The 21,014-nt window shown below is 35.7% G+C and overlaps 2 protein-coding genes across 4 annotated transcripts; both read right to left on the bottom strand.

Moving 5' to 3' along the window:
• Window positions 1-210: 210 nt before the first annotated feature.
• On the bottom strand, window positions 211-16,141 carry LOC127962535 (nectin-4). 3 transcript variants are annotated; one of them, XM_052562140.1, is made up of 11 exons: window positions 16,003-16,141; window positions 10,751-10,957; window positions 10,067-10,234; window positions 8,861-9,139; window positions 6,296-6,413; window positions 3,957-4,108; window positions 3,438-3,597; window positions 3,249-3,318; window positions 2,416-2,472; window positions 2,106-2,276; window positions 211-1,990 (listed from the first exon to the last, which is right to left on the bottom strand). In XM_052562140.1, exons 3-11 carry the CDS (start codon window positions 10,161-10,163, stop codon window positions 1,568-1,570), a joined length of 1,527 nt encoding a protein of 508 aa, XP_052418100.1. In that variant the 5' UTR covers window positions 10,164-10,234; window positions 10,751-10,957; window positions 16,003-16,141; the 3' UTR covers window positions 211-1,567. The 3 variants fall into 3 exon arrangements, with proteins under 3 accessions (XP_052418100.1, XP_052418099.1, XP_052418098.1); XM_052562139.1 differs by lacking the exon at window positions 16,003-16,141 and adding an exon at window positions 13,869-14,582 and having other exon boundaries at window positions 10,751-10,954; XM_052562138.1 differs by lacking the exon at window positions 16,003-16,141 and adding an exon at window positions 13,869-14,569.
• Window positions 14,712-20,629, bottom strand: LOC127962536 (tRNA methyltransferase 10 homolog A). The gene is made up of 8 exons (XM_052562141.1): window positions 20,500-20,629; window positions 19,691-19,871; window positions 19,109-19,271; window positions 18,835-18,906; window positions 18,659-18,733; window positions 17,341-17,490; window positions 16,974-17,079; window positions 14,712-16,865 (listed from the first exon to the last, which is right to left on the bottom strand). Exons 2-8 carry the CDS (start codon window positions 19,855-19,857, stop codon window positions 16,597-16,599), a joined length of 1,002 nt encoding a protein of 333 aa, XP_052418101.1. The 5' UTR covers window positions 19,858-19,871; window positions 20,500-20,629; the 3' UTR covers window positions 14,712-16,596.
• Between the last annotated feature and the right edge of the window lie 385 nt (window positions 20,630-21,014).

Genomic DNA, 21,014 nt, shown 5'->3' with positions numbered 1-21,014 from the left:
ATTTTTAAAACAATGAACTATGTACTAGACTGGAGTACTAGACTGGAGTCCACTTGCAAAATATACTAATTTAAAACACTATTTACGTTTAATAATTTTTTTTTCTCTTTTTTGTGAGGGAACCTCCTGACTAAAAGGTATTTGAATACAAAATAAATAATTTCCAAGGTATCAGATATTTCTTTCAGTATCTTCCACGTTTAGAGACTGTTTTAGTAAATCTGAGTTCTTTAATTGCAATGCAGTTCTATGCAGAATGACAGTGGAGCAAAAAGAACTTTAAGATCCATTGTGTTGAAATTCAAAATAAAAGTCAAACCAGACGTTCCTAAAATGATTCTTAAATGCATTTCCTGCAGCAGAAGCCAAGCACGGTGAGGGACAGGTTACAAGAATGTACCAAGGTAATAGCTTACACCAAAATACTTGATATTGAACTTGTGGTTAATATTGTTAAACATAATAAATTATTAAAATTTTCCATTAATTCATTCTTATTTATTTTTGACAGTGGTTGCTACTTTCACAGTATTCCCAGCTTTACTGTAGCATTTTAGTGTTAATTATTCCTGATATGGTACTTTTTTTTCATCAGGTAACACACCTTTAAATTTAGGCTGTAAAGCACCGAACAATAATGTCCTGATTCAACATTGTGTTTTTTAAAATTCATCTAACATTAGCAGTATAATTAGGGTTGATTTAATAACCCCCATGCACTGCAGTGAACTGAATACTCCAAAGTTACCATCAGGAAACCAAGGCTTTATATTTTGTTAGACAGAAAGTTCAAAAGAATATCTCAGGAGCTTGCGGTAAAACTGCCCACTTATTAAAACAAAATGCATTTAAAGCACTAGTACATAATGAAGTATGAAGTATAAATGTTGTAAACAATGACAGTGTCACACCTACAATGACATGCAGGAGCCATTTTAAAACAAGGTAATGCAATACTTCATAATACTATTCATGCAGTGGGTAGTTTCCTGTCAAAATACATAACACACACATATATTCAAACTATATATATATCAAAACATTTGTACATCTCTGGATTACAGACATCAAGGTCAAAAGGTCACAGTGAAGGATTAACTGACCAGAAAACCAGTTCATGTAGTATTGTCTCCCTCAACAGCAATTCAAGTGAAGCCGTAGGTTGCGATGACAATAATAAAAAAAAAAAAAAAAGATCTTAATTCCATTGTTGGTCACACAAAGGAGCTCAGCTCTGGCCGATTCCAGTTAATCTGCATCTGAAACACATGCTGTGACCCATAATACTCAAGCGTCCCAGTTCCGGATTACACAATTATTTGAGGCACTGTTTTAGTACCTCTGGTACTATTTTTCAGCTTTGAGTTCAGACTATGTCCTGATAGTCATTTGGTCCATGGTTTTGCCACCTTGAGAATGTAATCATATAAAAATTCATAAAAAAAAAAAAAATCAATTTTTGGGTTGGTTGTCCAAACAAAGTATTTTGTCGAGTGAAATTACAGAGGAACGCACCCTTATGTTGTAAAATAAACCATGTTTATATGGACGTTTCCATATAAATGCTCTAAACGATCTGAGCTTTGTGGATAGTTGGGCTATGCGGCAGGAAAAGTTTTGTCTTGGCTGGGAGCAGGATGTTATTGGGTTTCGACTTGGGCCACAGTGTGCCATTAGTGCGCTCAAAATGACTGGATAGCGCCTCAGATATATCGCTGCCACCGTTCTCAAATCCATCAGGCTCCATTAAACCTCTGTGGACTCCTGAATCCGTAGGACTAACAGAATCTTCCTCTTCCTCATCTGTAAGAGTCGGGTACATGGATACTAAGGGCGAATTATGCCCTCTGCTGCCCCCTCTGGTACTTCCTCCTGACTGCGGCCTCCCCTCCGCTGGGAGAATGGCGCTGCCGTTCCGAGACCGCACAATTTCAACAGCCTGCTCCATTGAATAAGAAGAGGGGTGGAGAGGAGGAAGAAGTTGGGTTTCCTGTATCACACAAGTGTAAACATGTGACTAGACCTTCATTCACTGACCATTTGTTTAAAAAGAAAAGAAAACCATTTTGTGTTCTTTTACAACAATTCTGTATGTGATCTCATACCTGTGACAAGTTACTGTCCTGCTCATAAGACTCCATCATCAGCCGAGTTTCTTTTTCAGTTCTGTCCATGATTTTGTCTCGACCTCTTCTGGACGTGTTATAAATTGCAGGACGACCGAGTGAGTCCACCCCTCCCAGCGTGGACCGACTGTCCCTGGAGCGAGGACGATCCTTTGAAAATATACGAATTGAATTTTTATGTGTGTGTGTGTGTGTATGTGTATATATATATGTATCATATCGAACAATTACAGAATGTGACTGGTGTATATAGTGATTTTTGAAATGATGCATGAAAAGAGTAACAAACCAGTGAAGAGAGACTTGTGCGTATCGTCCCTTCAGCTCTCAAAGGATTATTATCATCCTTTTAAAAGAAGACAGAGAGAGTGAGATGAGTGGGAGGAAGATATAATCTACTGCAATATATATACAGTGATTGTATACATAAATGCTATTGCCCAAAAAGGAAATTAGATACATAAGCCATATGTAAAATAATTAAAATAAAAACATATATGAATGTCATTACATCAGTTATCAGGATAGTACAAGTGGTAAACAAATAAAACACTCAAATTGTCAAAGAAAACATTTCATAAAAGGAAGATTATAAAGTTTGAAATGATAAAACTTTATATATTCAGTATATACTCATGCATATCATTCACTACCATAACATTTGGGGTCAGAAAGTAATACTTTTAGTCAGAATGTTAAGACATTTATAATGTTACTATTTATGATGTTATAATTTATATTTATAATGTTATTTTGTATTCATTATTGAATCCTGAAAAAAAAGTTTACACAAAAATATTAAGCAGTGAATCTATTTCCAACATTGATTATGATGAGAAATGTTTCTTGAGCAGCAAAATCAGCATATTAGAATGATTTCTGAAGGATCATGTGACAATGAAGACTGTAATGATGCAAAAAAATTCAGCTTAAACATCACAGAAATAAATGACATTTTAAAAAAATATTTAGAGATATTACTGTTTTTACTGCATTTTTGATTAAATAAATACAGCCTTGGTGTCGAGACAGATGTTTTTAAAACACATTTTAAAAATCCTACTGACCCCAAACCTTGCATTATTAATAATCATTTGTTGATGTGTATACATGTATTCTTACTGAGTATCTGTTGCTTCCTGAGTTGACTCTCCTAATTGAGGCTTGTCTTGACAGAGTGCTGATTTCCTCCCTTACAAAGAGAGTGAGACAGACACAGACTGAAGTACAGGTGTGCACTACACCAATTCTCATAATCAGACCAGTCATGTTCATTATTCTATGTTTAGAAAGAAAGACACATTTTCTTACTTTTTTGCAACCAGCTCTATAGCCAGTTGTTGATTTTTGCGCTTATAGTAGCGCTTCACTGAAATGATCACTATGATAAGAGTGAGAACAATCACTGCAGCGACACCAGCGATAATAATCATCATCACATAGTTCACAGATGCGTTTTTCGGAGGCGACTCTGAAAAAAACATGCAAAAAAAACTTATCAAGATGTTGTACATTCAATTCCAACAGTCCTGTCATCGTTTGTGTGAAAGAGTCAGACTTGTTTATGGTGCTTCTGTTCTTTTAGAGAATGCAGTTTATGGAAAAGGCTGTACATTCTTGCCTAACATCTCCTTTTTCATTCCACAGATAGAAAAAACTATATCATGCAGGTTTGACACGACATGAGGGTGAGTAAATGGTGACAGAATATTCATTATTCTTTCAATTTGATAGATTATGAGATATGCAGTTGCATATTATTTTCACTAGATGGCAGCACTGTGCATTGCATCTTAACATGGGCGAAAGAGTTTTCAATGGGATACACACCTGATATATTTATTAGAATCTCAGCTTTTCCAGATCCCACCTCATTGGTGGCGGTACAGACATAAACTCCTTGATCGGTCAAGCTCAGGGGTCTGGAAAAGCGCAGAGTGCCTCCTTCCATAGTCACACCTTCGGGTAGAGCTTCATCTTTCCTGTGTGATCAACGAAATATGATTTAGTCCCTCAATCAAAGCACATAACTGTAAACAACAGAATCTATAGTCTAGGATTCTTCACATAACCAATGATTTATGCTTACAGAATACTGACATGTGCATGATACCAGGACATGATACTTCAGAATTTTAACATGGAGAACAAAAGCAGTCAAAAGTAGCACGGGTATATTTGTAGAAATAGCCAACAAAACATTGTATGGGTCAAAATTATACATTTTTCTTTTATGCCAAAAATCATTAGGATATTAGTAAACATCATGTTCCATGAAGATATTTTGTAAATTTACTACCGTAAATATATCAACACTTAATTGTTGATTAGGAATACACATTGCCAAGAACTTTAAAGGCGATGTTTCCAATATTACGTTTTTTTTTTTTTGCACACACAGATTCCAGATTTCCAGCCAAATATTGTTCTATCCTAACAAACCATACATCAATGGAAAGCTTATTTATTCAGCTTTCAGATTATGTATAAATAAATAAATTAAAAAAATCGACCCTTATGACCGATTTTGTAGTCTACATATGATCCTTCTGTCATTCTAATATGCTGGTCCACATTTAAATTAAATTAAATTAAATTAAATTAAATTAAAATTTCTTATTATTATCAATGGTGAAAACAGTTGTGCTGCTTAATATTTCTGTGGAAACTATGATGCATTTTTTCAGGGTACTTCGAATAGAAATTCCAAAAGAACAGCCTTTATTCGAAACAGAAATATTTCAGAACATCATGAAAGTCTTTACTGTTATTTTTTAAGATAAATAAATTGTGTCATTACTGAATAAAAATATTCATTTTTCAAGTGTTACTGACCCCAAACTTTCTAACTGTACTGTAAAAACAACTGGATATATACTAATTACTTATTTCATGAATTCAACCTAAAATATTCCTAGTCTGTATTTCTTACAGGTCATCAGTGATTTTATGACAAAACATTTTTTTTGTCCATAATACAGTCAGAATAGTATTGTAAAAAAATAAATAAATAAAAACTATTTTCATACGTTGTTTTAAACTAGTAGTTCCTGTGGCTCAGTGGTAGAGCAGTGCAAAAGGTTGTGGGTTCAGTTCCCAAGGATCCCACATATTGGTAAAAAGAAAACAAATTGTATAGCCTGGATGCAATGTAAGTCGCTTTGGATAAAAGCGTCTGCTAAATGCATAAATGTAAATGTAGGTTTTGCATCAAGATCCAGTTTTTTTTTACATCAAGCAACAGCATAACAAAAAACAACTGAATTAAATGTAGTCTAGGTAAGTGCTTTGTTTTGTTTACCTTGCATCATACTTAAGAATGATGGCTGTCAAGCAAACTCCCTATGTTGGCACCTGCCAGATTTGTAGTTTTAAGTTCTGCCAAGTGCATTTCTCCCCCGTATTAAAAGCTGACAAGCCTATTTATTTAGCTAAAACCACAAATAGGCCCATTCAGTCTTTCCATAGACAATAAGAACTTTGTCCAGAGCTTTTACCAGGAACTATAAGTTACATGTTTTTCATACAGCACAGTCCAATTTGCATGAGGACAGTGGTAGGACTCATCCGATGACACACACAAGCACGCAGGCAAATTCTCCTGACACCATCATCCTAAACCTACTCATCTCCCCCTCACCAGCCATTTCTCATCCCCCGCTTTCTCCCTCCGTGTGAAAATGCACTCAGTCGGTTTGCTGCGCAAGTTGCAACACGACGCCAGGCCACAGTTACTTCATTTGCTTTGCATTCACACCGAGCAGCCAGAAAACAGGTTTCCCCACTCGATACAGAGAGGAGGAGGAAACCAGAGAATGTTTGTCTCAGGAATTGCGTGATCATCTAAATGTCCATGTCTACACCCCTTAGTCACTTGTACTGAAAAATGCAGAAAAATAGGTGTGTGGCTGTGATTAATTATTGTTCACGAATGCAAAAACAACTGTTGTGTATTTCAATGACCTCTCAGTGTCAGTATTCCTATCTATCTGATAAAGTAGATTAAAAATTCACTCATGATTTAGGCCACAACCTTCTCGGCCACACCTAGAGATTACTCTGGCATGCTGATAGAGAAGCCAAGCGAAACAGAATTTAACCGACAAGACAGGCTTACAGGGAGATGAACAAACAAACAAATCGAGAGATGCAGGTGAACTGAGTTTTACCTCATCCAGCTGAATCTCTGAGGTTCTGGATTTCCTTGACCGCTGCACTGCAGCGTGGCTTCTTGCATTTCGGCATACCAGTTGTCCTCATAGCCAGATATCAGTGCATTCGGAGGGTCTGTACGTACACAAGAACACACAAATGAAAAGATTTTAGAATTAGGTGCATCTAATTCACTTTGCAGCCTCTTGTTTGAACTTGTGATGAACTTCCTGTTTGACCAACAAGTTCACCTGATCCGTTTGTTGACACAGTACAAACTCTAATATTGGCATTATGAGACATGCATATGTTTGATTTATTAAAATTTTTTGCAATTAAATGAAACCCACATGACTTTCCTCTGTGGAACACAAAAGCAAACACACATTGAAATAATGCACTGGTAACTTCTTTTTTTAAATGCAGTCATATATAATCTTTAAAAATGACATAAAAAGTGCTATAAAATATCGTAAAATGATGCATATATAATCTTCCATTCTTCCATGTTAACTGTTGCACTAGATCATTGAGTCAGTGAGTTGCAAACAGAAACAGATCCATCCGATTTGTGAATAAATCATTCAGATTAATACTGTGAACCGGATGAATGGATCCATTGAAAAGTTCAAAAGCACATTCTCAGACATTGTCATTATTACAGATGATAGATTTAAGGCTATTCTTTAACACAAAACTACATTTTGGTTCATGGTGTTTTTGCATCCTGTTTGATGTTCGTAAGCTCCAGTTCTTATTCACTGTAACTGAATTGGCAAAAACAACAAGAAGAACAACCAGGAAATTCTTAAGAATTTTCCCATTCGAGTTCCTCAGTAGACACATCAGATGGTTTCTAAACACATGATGGTGACTCAATAATGACTTTGAGTCTACACTTTCCTACAATCAACCAAAGCAAAGACATTATGACCGCAGCAGTAGTGATGAATGAGAGAAAAACAATGTAGTCATAGTATCGATTAAGACAATAAACAGATGTTCACATGTCATAACACATCTGAGGGAAGTTACATCCAGTATGTTGGAGAAACAACAGCTCAATCAGATTCAAATTTCACAAGCTGAGCAAATAGGAAAGGTGTTTTACTTTTACATTATGAAATTAACAATTGTTTTCTATAGATTTGAAATTCACTCATTCTGAGTCATATCCAGGCTGTGATGTATAAAACTTGTGGCGCAATAGTACGTCAATCATGCTGCAGTAAGGACAACATTAAAAATTCTTCTGAAGAGAAAGCACACTCGCAGCTTGTGTTTATAACCTGGCAAGTGGTTTGACGTCAAGAGACATCAAAATAATTCAAAAATTGATAAACAATTTAAGAAATGTCTGTAACACTACATTCTAAAAAATGCTTGGTTATCTTTTCCACCCAACCACAAGGTTGAGCCTGTTGGGCTGTTTTTTCCAGGGTAGAGTAGTTTTTGTGTTACCCAGAGGGTCAATCTCACTGACAGATGAAAATATACACCCCTCCCCTTCCTTCAGATGAAACAACCAGACAATAGGCTTCTTCTTTTTTTTTTTTTTTTGCATCATCAGTGCCGCCTAATAAGTGCACTTCTTCAGTCAAATAAAGATCAAACATCTATGATGTCTTTACTGGGCTGTATTTTATGCAACGCAACATACAGGGACGAGATATAACAAACTGATTTTACTCATTATAATACTGAATTTAATTTATTTTGATGTTAAAATATGTTCTCCAATCTCACTAGTGTTTGTTTATGGGGAGGTTATGGAATCAATCCCAACATCATTCAGCTATGAGTAAAACACGAGGAAGCGGTCTGAGGTTACTTTAAAATGTTACATTTTTGTCCATGGGTGTTCTTGCTTATAAATAAATCTTAACTCTTTGATTATCACTATTGCCTCTAGTAATTTTGGGTGTGATTTCTAATTTCCAACCAAGTAATTTTTATTAGTTGAGTTTAATAAAACAACCCAGCATTTGTGTCAAAATGTTTCCCAGTCCAAAATAATAACCCAGCACATGTTCTGTCCAATAACTGGGTGGCCAGATGTTTTTAACCCAGCATTTATTTTTTATTAAAAAAATTAAATTTATGCATTTAGCAGACACTTTTATCCAAAGCGACTTACAATGCATTCAGGCTAACATTTTCTACCTAATATGAGTTCCCTGGGAATTGAACCCACAACCTTGCGCTGCTAACAGAATGCTCTACCTCTGAGCCACAGGAACATTTTATAATGTACAAAATAAGAAAATATATTTTAATTAACTGATAATTAAGCACATAATTAAGGCTATAATTCCTCCTCTCCCTAGTTTTTAGTAGAGAAAATGTAATTATAAAACACTACAATTGATTTTTTTTTATTATGTATTATTAAAGACATTGCATTTTTAAAGTACTTTTATAAGTATAAATGAAAGTATTTGTTGCACTGAATTCAATGAATGCTAATTTGTACAGGATGATGTTAAATTTTTTCTTTATAGTAATAAGAAATCAAGGGCAAAGGAATGCCCCAGACACTTCTGATAAACATTTATAATAAGTGTTAAGAGATCAGGACTCACAGTGTACTACAAGGTTATTGGAGATCCTCACTGGGCCTTTTTGCGATGGATGCCAGACCAGACAGTCCAGCTTCTGCCCGTTCATGTTACGGAGAGGGTGGAGAGAAAACTGGATGGAGGCCACTTCACTATCTAAGCTACGGTTCTGACTCTGACCCGCGAGCTCCGTGTCCCAGGAGAGGCCTGCCATCGGCTTAGCCACCGAACGGCATACAGCGGCCGGACGGAACGACTCACCCTCAACCAGGACGAACGGCTGCAGGGACGTAATGGGTTTAGCTGTGAAATGAAATGACAAATACATCATAAATGGCAAATAAAAACTACAGTGAGACTTCCATGTGTGCTGTCCTGTTTCTAACAGTTTGCTTGAAAACAACTGTAAACGATACATCTGAAGGAGAAAGCAGCAGCTATTATATGATCTTGTAATCGCAGCAACAATGAAAACTGTCAGGTAAATATCTCCATCATCACTCCCATTGACGCAGACAATGCTTGCGTGTTATTCTTTGAACAATAACTGTATACATCATAGCAGTGGTAGCTTTGTGGTTAACGGGTTTTCTCTGTACATGAATGGGACGCTAAATGAAATGACAATGGTAATGTAAAAAAAAAAAATCAAAGGCTTACTATACCCTGTTCTGTATCACTGATGGTTTTATCGCTCACTGCATCATCGAGTCACTGCATATACATTTAAGACTAAAAAAACCTGCTGATTTTAACTCCAATCACTATGAAGCCCATAAGGGGACATGGTGATGGAAAACAATATATTACAGTATATGGAAGGAAAAATTACATTTACCATTTTATTGCTTTCTGCATTGTCTCATAAAAGATTTTTCATTCACTGTATAATTTTTTTTTTTTTTTAAGTCAGATTTTGGTAATCACAGCATTTCCACAAGAAACTTCACATTCACTTGCAAAAGCATTGAAATAATTTTTTTTTTTTCATGACAAATGTTTTACGTAAAGTTTCTTGTGGGAACACAAGAGTGATGGTTTCACAGCAGTCTGACAGGTTGACAGTTCCTGACCAAATTCAGATACAATCTCGACCAGAGTGTTTGCTGAAAATCAAAAGTGGTTTAAGGTGATCTTCAAATGTGCTAAAATATGAACGTTCACACACTTTTGTATGAGAAAAGTTGGCCGTCTTCTTCTTGCCCATATAGCCATGATTAATGTACTCACTCCACACTGTAACCAAAATCTCTGTCTGAAAGTTTCCATTGGGGAAGGTGGCGATTTTGCAGATGTATTTGCCCTCATCTGCAGAACGTGTGCCCATGAGAATCAGAGCAGAGTCTTCTATTGGGTTGCTGGTAGCGAATCGAGCACGGCCTCTGTATGCAGGGCTTTCTGTGAAAGAGGAACGAAATGAAATCTGACAGTAAGATTTGGTTTTTTGACCTTTTTTGTGAAGCATAAAAAAAGAATGATCTAAACAAAAAAACTTGTCATCTCAAAGAAATTATAAAGGAAGAGGAAGTAATGGTTCCTTTATGAAACACTCTTAGTTGTTTTTTACATCTGCTTAATGATTCAGTGTAAATGAAAGCAAAATGAGTACAGCAAGTACAATACAAGTATAGTTAGAGTACCAGATTCAAGGAACAGCCAAAAGTCAGATACAGGTAAAAAAATGTAAATGACTCGGAGCTGCATATATGTTATAGCTAGAGAAGTCCACAGTGAAGCTGAAATTGTTGAAGGATTTTGTTTGAAACCATTCTCACTCAGCAATTGTGATTAAACTTTTAAATAATTACAACGAAATTTAAAATAAGACACTTTGAGGTAAAAAAAAATGTAAAATTCAAAATTTAAGTTTTGATTTCAGTGAGATAACAGATAGAGAAAAAGAGTCAGTTTTACCGTTCTGGCCATCTTTCTGATGAGCAGTGATAACCTGTTCTTCACCTCCATTTGAGTCTAGTCGAATCCAGATCACCTGCACCACATTACTGTTCGATGCATCGAATCGACAGGGTAACCGCGTTTCCTCCTCTGCCAAACACTGCAGAGTCCAGGGGGACTCCGTGGGCTCTAGAAAATGTTCTTGTTCTCCACTTACACAGGCTGCTGAAAGACACAAAAAGAGAGATAACGGTTGTAATCAAAGAAAGTAATAAGCCACTTGAGATGCTTTTTTAAAATAGGGGCAACAGCAATATGATCAAATGAATATATTCTATTGGATGAACTCTGTTGGAAGTTGTTTATAAAATCAGAAATCATATCTTTTGAATTCTATATTAATGTTGCAACTAAACTAGAAAAATAATCGGTTGAGGAGTAGTTGTAATACTATGTAGTATTTTATATTATGTATTATGTCATATATGTAATTATTTTGTAAATATTAGCTCAATTTCCTTATTAAAGGAATAGTTCAGCCCAAAATAAACATTTGCTGGCAATTTAGTCAACCTTGGGCAATCCAAGATGTAGATCTAAATTCTAAATTCCTAATAATTGAACATAAAACCGTTGCTTTCGGGCTAAAACATGATTCTGCTATCCATAATATTACTTTCTTCAGTGAAGTCATCTCATCTGAATCAGGAGTGAAATATACACAGATCAAAATCTGTTTACAGGCAAAAAGATTCCTAAACAGTTTTAAACAAATGTTGGTGTTAAAGAAAAAAATGTTGGTGGATTTTGTAAGCGGATTGACATTTTCCCTGAAGGAAATGTTCTCATGATCTTAATTTTGACTAGAAGTGACTTTTTAAATGATGTTTTTGTTTTTCAGAAACATGCTGCTTTTCCTTCACAAGACATTATTTTGTGGACTAGAGTCATGTGGATTATATATCAGCTGTTTAGACTCTCGCTCTGATGGCACCCATTCACTGCAGAGGGTCCATTGGTGAGCAAGTGATGTAAAGTTAATGTCTCTGTTCCAATGAAGAAACAAACTCATCAACATCTTGGGTGGTCTGAGGGTCAGCAAATGTAACTTTCAACGTCTAAAACAAAATCACTGAATTAGTCATGCAATTTTAAAACTACGTAGAACTATTAAAACTTGTTACACTGTTTAAAAAAATGCAATAATGTGTAGATCAGTTTTGCATTTAGTGTTGGGAAAAACGAACATAGGTATTGATATGCATAACAAAAATAGTGAAGTGACATTCAGCCAAGTATGGTGACCCATACTCAGAATTCGTGCTCTGCATTTAACCCATCCAAAGTGCACACACACAGCAGTGAACACACACTGTGAACACACACCCGGAGCAGTGGGCAGCCATTTATGCTGCGGCGCCCGGGGAGCAGTTGGGGGTTCAGTGCCTTGCTCAAGGGCACCTAAGTCGTGCTATTTCCAGCCCGAGATTCAAACCCACAACCCTAGGGTTAGGAGTCAAACTCTAACCACTAGGCTACAACTTCCCTAAATAAAAGAAAGGAAGAGGGTTGAGAGACAAACAGGTGTCTGGAAGAGCGTTTGTGGACGAGAGTTAGATATGCTGCTCAACTCGTTATGTGTCTCAGGGCTAATTACTTTTGGGAGGCAGACGGGCATAAGCAAACATTCAAATACAAAGTGCATGCATGCAAAGTTGAGTGAATAAGCAGAACTATCACATTTACTTTTAAAAACAAAAATGTATTTATAATTAAAATTATAAAATAAAAGTATGTTGTGTAAATTAAATACATTAAGTAGTTTGCAATTTCAAGAACAATATATATATATATATATATATATATATTATTTTTTTTTTTTTAAATACATAAACGGAAAAGTACAGATATCTAGTGCATACTTTAAGTTGATTAGGCTCACATATGAATAAGAAATGTATTGTGTTTATTGTTATTTGCAGTAACAAGTAAGTCATAAATTAACAGTACACTTAATGGGAATCTTTGCCCGTGTTAGACACAATTCAAGTGCTTTGGGATCAGAGTTCATGGGCGTGATTTGGCGATCATCCCCACAATTTTCTTGAGTTTCTGAGTCATTCTATCTCTAGCTCGAACTTTATGTCAGTAACCCAAATCCTTGACCATTAGGCCGTGGCAGTCAGTTGTCCAGTTTGCAAAGATTATGAATTACATAAATGAACTGTAATGACAAGCCTCTTGGACATAAGCTTGTTGACAAGATTTCTGGCATAGATCCAATGTCACTGTGCCACAAAATATGATTTATCCAAGTGTGACAAGTTCCTGAGTCAACATCCTTAAAGACTGTCATTTGTTGCCTAACACTGCCCCTAAAAATGGACTTAATTGGTTTGACTAATATTTTTACTATTATCAAAACTTTTCCAATTAATATGTAATCAGTGCTTTAATTTTATAGACTTTTGAAACAATTTATACTCAGATATTATTTATTTTTTTTAATCAGGAACAACAATAGTATTTGCACCTTATAATGATTTAAACCAACACAATAATGGCTATTAAGAACATTTTCACTCTCATATCTCAAAATAACTTGACTGGATTGATGCTCAAGGCCATAATCTTAAACCTGACCCTAAACTCTAATATCGGAGTAGGAATGATGTTCTAGACCCATGCAGAGGATGTTGATCAAGCAGAAAGTCATAATGTATATAAATTAAGTTACATCCTGTACTCAGACCCAACTGACCATGCATTAACAACTTTATGAATAGCTAATTTAGGCTACACCAGAAGCAAAAACAATCAGAAATGTAAGTAACGTTGACAACACCCTAAAATTCATCACACCCTTATTCTCGCAATTTCATCAACCCATAAAACACTCCTTAAGACGCATTAGACAGTGTGTGTGTGTGTGTGTGTGTATGAGCAGGGAGCGTCTGTGTCGCACTGAATCACACTCGCAGTTTGTCATCAGAACCAGTTCTTCCTGTAATGTCAGACAACCGTAAACGTGTTGTGAAGCTCTTTTCCTAAACCTTTAACCCCCAAATCCTGCAGCACGTTTGAAAAGGTTTCCAATTGCACGCGCAGTGCATTTAAGTTTAATAAAACGGCTCACCTGAGTTCCAGATGATCAACGCAGCAAGAAAATATGAAACTGTCTTCATCGTCCACCAGTTCAGACTTTCAGCTGAGCCCAAGTTATCAGTTTGGCGATCTCAAAGCGCTGGTCATTATTAATATATGAAAACTGTGTCCATCTCAAGAGCTAGTCGTCTTCCCAATCACTCCAGTCGATCACAGATGTCAGTCGGGAGATTTTGGAGAACAGGAGACTCCCATATATGAAGAGCAGGTGTGGTGGAGATCCAGCGCAGAAAATCGAAAACAGTCTTCGTTCAGAATCACTATATCGATTAATTCATTTGAAATACCAAAAAAGAAACAGAAAGTTTATGGACTATATCCATAAAAAGTGAACGTTTCTCCATGCGTAAATCCTTAAGGGAGCGCACAAACGTTTTACTCCAGTTGATGGGGTTTTCGTCTTATTTTAAGATCTACGACATGTTGAGAAAAGCCGAAGTATTTCCATTATTGATCCGACGCACGGGTTGAAATTGCGTGAAAATGCTGTGAGAGAAGAACATTTCTCAGACACCTGTTGGAAAAGGCAGCTCTCCATTGCGCAGTCGCGCACATGTTGTTACGCGCTCATCTTAACTCAACCTTCCAGTTTTAATCCGGGTGTTTCTTCACAATCTGATGATTCAATCTAGCTACTGGTTTAAAACTCTATAATTGCTTAATCGTTTGAGATCTGTAATGCTCGATTTCAAGTTAACAGTTTTTTTTCCTGCCATGTTTTGTGTGTGTGTGTGTGTGTGTGTGTGTGTGTGTGTGTGTGTGTGTGTGAAAAACACAAGGGTTAGGGTAACTTGTGATAAAATCAAAGCGACACTGAACATTTTCTTGTTTTAATTTCTTCTCAAATTAAGAACGAATAAGTTTACCTATTAAAACTATATCTTACAGGTTCACACAAGACCTTTCAGAACATAATTCATCATTTGACTCTGATTAACCTTAACAATATTTTACATATCTTTTCAGATTTGCTTCAGAACTGTCCAGTAACCAGACATCCTTGCAATAAAAGTGCTGTTCTGTTAAAGGTTTCCCAATATCCCATAAGATTGCTGGATAAACTAGCTACAAAACAGCATATCTGGTTCATTTTCACAAGTGTGATGACATATTTATCATGTGTATGAACGCTACATGAATCTACCAGACCTGTATCTGGTTGCATTCTTGGCCTAAAGGAAAGGGAACACCAAAAACTATAAACCTGTTCCCCCTCCTGAAAACAGTTAAAGCCTCAGGCACTTCTACAGAGTTCAGTGGAATAGTGTTCCAAACAAGGGGTTTTGAGCTGAAAAAGACAGTTATTTATGATTAGGAAAGCTTCTCTGTGATTAGCATTTCTGTTCATAAACCTATAAGATGGTTTTAATGTCCCCAAAATGTTATTAACGTTTGGTCTTTAATTTTATGCCATAAAAATAAAATGAACACTAATAAAACTCAATCTTTGATGCTGTGCTAATAACGTGAAACTGCCATGCCAATTAAAAGTTTTGAAAAACTCAAATATTTAAAGGGAAGAAAAAATCCTTTGAAAAAAAAAAAAAAATGAAAATATTTACAGGATAAAATCCTACTGAAACAATAATAATAAGAGACATTTTTTATTACACCTAATCACGCTTTAGATTTTTCTTTTCATTTAATCAAATAATAGTTTACTTTTCTTATAAAATCGCGTGAAGGTGAATAATGACATCTAGGGGACTATTTGAGTATTTTTCAAATCTACTGTTAAAGTTCAAAAACAGAAACGTTTTGACACTTGTGCTCTAGCATGATTTACAATAATCAGTATTTGAACATTTAACTTTACGTTAAAGTCTTCTACATTTAGGTCTATAAGATACAATATTTTTTTATGCAGATTATTAGATTACCAACAACAAGTACAATATGTAAGACCATCGCTACATTCATATGCATTAGGATCTAAAGTGAGATCTAAATGTCTGACACTGAAAAGGAAAGTTCCTCAGTATCTCAAATGCACAAGTGATATTTCATTAACCTGAAAATAACATAGGACAGCAACAAATGACCAAACTACTTAAGATCGAGATTTGCCCTGTTTTCTCTCTTACTGGAATCTGAGTTTTATGTACCTCCCTTTTGCTCTCTGATTGGTCCTTTGTGTCTTTTTCTTTTCTGTGATTGGATGGTTTACATCTGAGTCTTGCCGTGTCCGAGCTTGTTCTCTTGGTACACAAGTACAGATCCCACTGTGGCAGAACAGCAAAAAACTGCTAACATGCAGAGTCTGCTTCTTAGTTAGTCAAAAGAAAAACAAAAACATTACTTAGACATTTTTTTTAAATATTGCGATTTTAACAAAAAATGTACCAAATATACACTTCAGTAATCGGTATAAATTTACAGGATAAAAATATGAGCAGATCAGATATTAAATGTTAACAATGAACAAAAAGCTCATTGTTATAAAATAAGAAGTTTGTAATTTTTTTTTTCATAAGATCTACACATTATTGATTGTTGTTTATTTTTAAAGGGAAAAGGTTAAAAAAGGAGGGCAATTATTGTCTTTTTTCATTATTATTAATATATTTTTTTCTGTCATGAAATTTGTTTCAACAAAACATCTTCAAGTCCAAACCTTTGCATGAAGAAGCATCTCAAATCTGAAACTGAGATTTTTTTTTTTTTTACATTTCCGAAAACATTAAACATCTTAAATATCTCTAAGCCGTGTTTCGCTCGCTGGAATCTGACTGGTTTAGCACAGGTTTGTGTTCTTCCTGTTTGCTTTCTGATTGGTCCTTTGATTCCGCGCTCTTTTCTGAGATTGGCTGTTCTGTGTCCGAGTCTTCATCAGAGTCTTCCTCGTCATCGCCCTCTCCGAGCTTGTTCTCCTGGCCCACTGGCACAGCTCCCTTCCTCTGTGGCAGCACGGTAAAGAAAGCTTCCTGCCAGTCTCGTTTCTCCAGGAACGCTAGCATGATCTCAAAAACTGTGGCAAGCGGGGAAATGACTGGTTAATTTCTTTTAGGAAACTTAAAAGTAGTATATGACAGAGGAAGTGTCATTTGAATGGATATCTAGAGAGAGGGGATCTCACCGTGATTGACGGCCAGCACCTTGCGGCTATTCATCTTGACGAAACTGCCCAGCGGAAGCTGAGCATGAGCAATGCCAAGCTCTTGGGCTCGATTAAATGTGATTCCCTGTAATAAAGCATTTGAATTCCCCAAAAAACAGAAGAGCTTAGGTGAAGCTTTTAATGACCTCAAAAAAAAACTGATGACATGTGCCACTGTATATTAAGCTTTATCTAATTGCAAGCAGAGTAGTTTCGTTAGATACAACATCATGATTTGAATGTAAATATTACGTACCTTTGTACCTTATTCAACCCATACAAAAATACATATTTATACCTTTTGAAAGGTTTCTCGCCAGTAACAGTTTAGGGTAGTTCTTCTCACCTTATGGTGGTTGTGGTCCACCAGACCTCCAATCACATAGGCTTTGGCCTCATCGAGTTCTTGTAGCACATTGGGTGAATCAGAGGTGAGGTAGACTAGGTCCTCCTTCTTCATGATTTCATGAAATGCATCAGGCTTGAAATGAACATCCTACATCACATTGAAATTCAGATCAGATGCTTTAAAGGCCATGCTTTCCATTATCCAACATCCACAGCTCAGATGTGCTCATTCTTTTGCTGCAAACTTTGACTCGTGATTTGTGCTGAAGAACTAATGAGTTTTCTTGTGTGGGTAGTGATGGATGGGCTCAACGATGTACAAAACATTGTCCAAACAAAAGCATTTTGTTTATTTGTACAGGGACAATGCACAACAACAGTGTTGTGCCAGAATTAGCTATAAAGCTAATTTGCATCTGCATTTGAATTGAATTACACATTTATTGTAAATCCTTGAAAACGCCAGTTGCAGATATATGACCCTGGTCTTAAGTCGCTTGGGTATATTTGTAGCAATAGCCGAAAATACATTGTATAGATTTTTTTTCATGCCAAAAATCTTTAAGATATTAAAGGTGCTGTAGGGAACTTTTGTAAAAAAAATATTTTTTACATATTTGTTAAACCTGTCATTATGTCCTGACAGTAGAATATGAGACCGATAATCTGTGAAAAAATCAAGCTCCTTTGGCTCCTCCCAGTGTCCTATTGCCATTTGCAGAAACTCCATTGCTCCCGGTAAGAAAACAACCAATCAGAGCTGTGGTCTGTAACTTTGTGTTCAAAATGTAGAAAAATGTATATAATAAGCGAGTACACCATGAACTATCACTAGAGTACACCTATAATAAGTGTTTATATTCGGACTATTTTAGATTGCTTCGGGGGTACCGCGGCGGAGTAACCCAGTACCTTTGTGATTCTTCATAGACATAAACAGAGAGAAGTAGCTCCGGCTACGATGTTCTTCCGCAAGACGCAAGCAGTTCTGTTTATTAACCGTTAGAGCGTCAAAAGTTCCCTACCGCAGCTTTAAGTAAAGATCGTGTTCCATGAAGATATTTTGAAAAATATAAAAACTTCATTTTTGATTAGAAATATGCACTGCTAAGAACACATTTGGACAATTTTAAACATATGCATTTTTATATACACAAGCCAAAAATATACACTACGAAAAAATATTGATTAATTTTATTGTTTTTTTTCTTGCTAACAAACAGCAGTTTCACAACAGCAAATCACATTACTGTCAAGGGACATTACAAACGTTTGTAATATTTCTTATTAGTAATGTCATTCATTTCACATCTTACCTTCCAGTTGAGCCAGCCTTTGTTAATTTCGTCCATGACTTGCTTTAACTGACCACCATGACTTGTAAGGTAAAACTGAGAATGTGAAACGACAGTGTTAACTGAACGCTCACCTACTTTTGATCTTAAAGATCAAATTTTTATTTTTATAACATCTATTTGAAGGAAACACTTGCCTGTACAGGATGCAGTGTGCGTCTGTTCTCAGCATAGCACCTTTGAATCTGCTTGTGAAGTTTCTTTACATCCTACACATTATGAAAACAATGTTAGCTTGATTCAATTTAGAGACTGATGAGCTTTAAAGATGTAATTCTGTGTTTTGGGTTGTCATATATTTTATTCTGTTAATGCATGGATGATGCTTCATACACATGTATTAAACTGATTACTTTTACTGAAGTTGGTGTTATTATAAAGGCAATTGAAAAGCACTGGGCTTCGTCTTACCTTGAGCACCATGAGGTTATCAAAGCTGCAGTCTACGACCAGTCTGAGAGAGCTGGGCTCAGCCGACCTGCGCAAACGCTTCTTCCCTGTCCACTCCACTCCTTCTTCAGCCTGCGCGTGTCTCTCCAGTTTCCTCTGCTGTTTTCTCTCTTTCCGCTTCTGTCTTTACATAAACAAGTGAGAACTAAAGCACACATTAAATAAAAAAAGACTATCAGCAGGAACTGCTTGACCATGTAATAACAGAGAAACATTTTATCATGCATTTCATCTTTCTGAATGCTTACTTGCGGTGTTATCTTTTATACGTTATACATTTTTAAATCAAATATTATTGAAACAAAGCTAAAACAAAACAAAACAAATATATATTACTTGAAAAAGTACATAAAATGATAAAAACTGAAATAAAAATGAACCAAAACTACATAAAAATATTACAAAGAAATTAGGAAAAATGACAAAAGCACATAACCAAACTAAAATTAAGTGGAAACGTAAAATATACAAATAAAGGTAATTCAAAACATTAAAAAATAATATAATTTTATATGTAAATAATATTAAATTGACACAGCTTACTTGCGAAGTTCTCTCTGTTCTTCCCATTGTTGACTCTTAAGAAGTCTCTTCCTCTGTCTTTTAGACAGCGTTTCAGTTTCTCCAGTCTGTTCGGTCTTATGTTCATTGTTTGCACATTCATGGCTGCTCTCCTGCACAGCAGATGTCTCGGCAGTATCGGTGGCCATTTAGTGTGAAGATCCTGGATCGGCAACAATGAAACAAATACTGATTTTTATTTTTAAAATTCAGAATATTTGGATATCTCTATTTGATTGCATAAAAATGACTGACAAGAATGTTGTTGAAATTCATAATTTATGTGGCCTTGAAAACTTTTTAAACACATTGGTGTGGTCAGTGAGTGAATCTTTAACGGGAACCGATTCAAAAGATTCGATTCGCTTAAATGAATCGGTATTCTAAACGACTGCTCAAACAAACGAGTTAAACGCAACAGACAGACAGACACAGACACATATACACATATACACACACACACACACACAGTTGGTTAAATTTTCGACACAATCTTTAAGTCACCATACGCGCGTTTTATTGTGACTATGATACCTAAAAACAGTTTTTTACTAAAGGCGGCAGCTCACAATCTTAATGTCACTTCCCCCTGCAGCATCATGAGTTCATCAGTCATTTTATTGTATCAAGGAATTACTTCCATATTACTTAAAATGCAACCCATGTTAACGTAACATAGCTACATATCTGTCAGAGTATGTCTATTAAATTAAGGCAGAATATCATTAATGTCTGATATAACAGAGATAACTGTGAATAGCAGAATTACAAATATGAAAGATTAAAACTACCTCTAAACTGCTGTCTTTGCACTGCAGCGGTGCTTTCATCTCACGTGCGCACACAAACTGCGTCATTTAAAAGCGCCTCGTTCAACGTGGGCACGTCCGCAGTTCGCCATGATGATGAGGTCAAGTAAGGACGCTTTTCTGAAGGAAGGCAATCTGTTGTGAATATTCTGTATAAATATACACTTACTTCAAGCTCACACTGACGAGTGATTTAATGGTATATAATATATTATCTAACAAGACACGTATTGACTAGCCTATGTTTATTTCATTCCAAAGAGAAATAAAACATCCAGAGTGAAATATATATTTAACCGAGAGGTTTTGTAGAAAGTTAAGCTATATACAGATATTGTGAGGGGAATGTTTTTTTAATGCAAAAAAAAAAAAAAAAAAAAAAAAAAAAAAAAATATATATATATATATATATATTTGTTTTATGTGCCGTTGTTTCTCTTAAACACAAATATGATATGGAATTGGCATTTTTTAAAATGTAAAAAACACGATAATTT

Source organism: Carassius gibelio, chromosome B7 (assembly GCF_023724105.1).
Source record: "Carassius gibelio isolate Cgi1373 ecotype wild population from Czech Republic chromosome B7, carGib1.2-hapl.c, whole genome shotgun sequence".
NCBI classification, from domain to species: Eukaryota; Metazoa; Chordata; class Actinopteri; order Cypriniformes; family Cyprinidae; genus Carassius; species Carassius gibelio.
This window is presented reverse-complemented; position numbering and strand designations above follow the sequence as displayed.

Excerpts from the sequence above, each read along its gene's own strand:
- LOC127962535 (XM_052562138.1), bottom strand. The coding sequence starts at position 13,917 with ATGAAGACAGTTTCATATTTTCTTGCTGCGTTGATCATCTGGAACTCA. Across the intron at positions 10,958-13,868 it reads GTTGATCATCTGGAACTCAG|CAGCCTGTGTAAGTGGAGAA; the intron begins GTGAGCCGTTTT and ends TGTGTCTTTCAG. Across the intron at positions 2,473-3,248 it reads CAGGAAGCAACAGATACTCA|GATGATAATAATCCTTTGAG; the intron begins GTAAGAATACAT and ends TTCTTTTAAAAG.
- LOC127962536 (XM_052562141.1), bottom strand. The coding sequence starts at position 19,857 with ATGGCCACCGATACTGCCGAGACATCTGCTGTGCAGGAGAGCAGCCAT. Across the intron at positions 17,491-18,658 it reads AAGGCTGGCTCAACTGGAAG|GATGTTCATTTCAAGCCTGA; the intron begins GTAAGATGTGAA and ends AATGTGATGTAG. Across the intron at positions 17,080-17,340 it reads TGGACCACAACCACCATAAG|GGAATCACATTTAATCGAGC; the intron begins GTGAGAAGAACT and ends GCTTTATTACAG.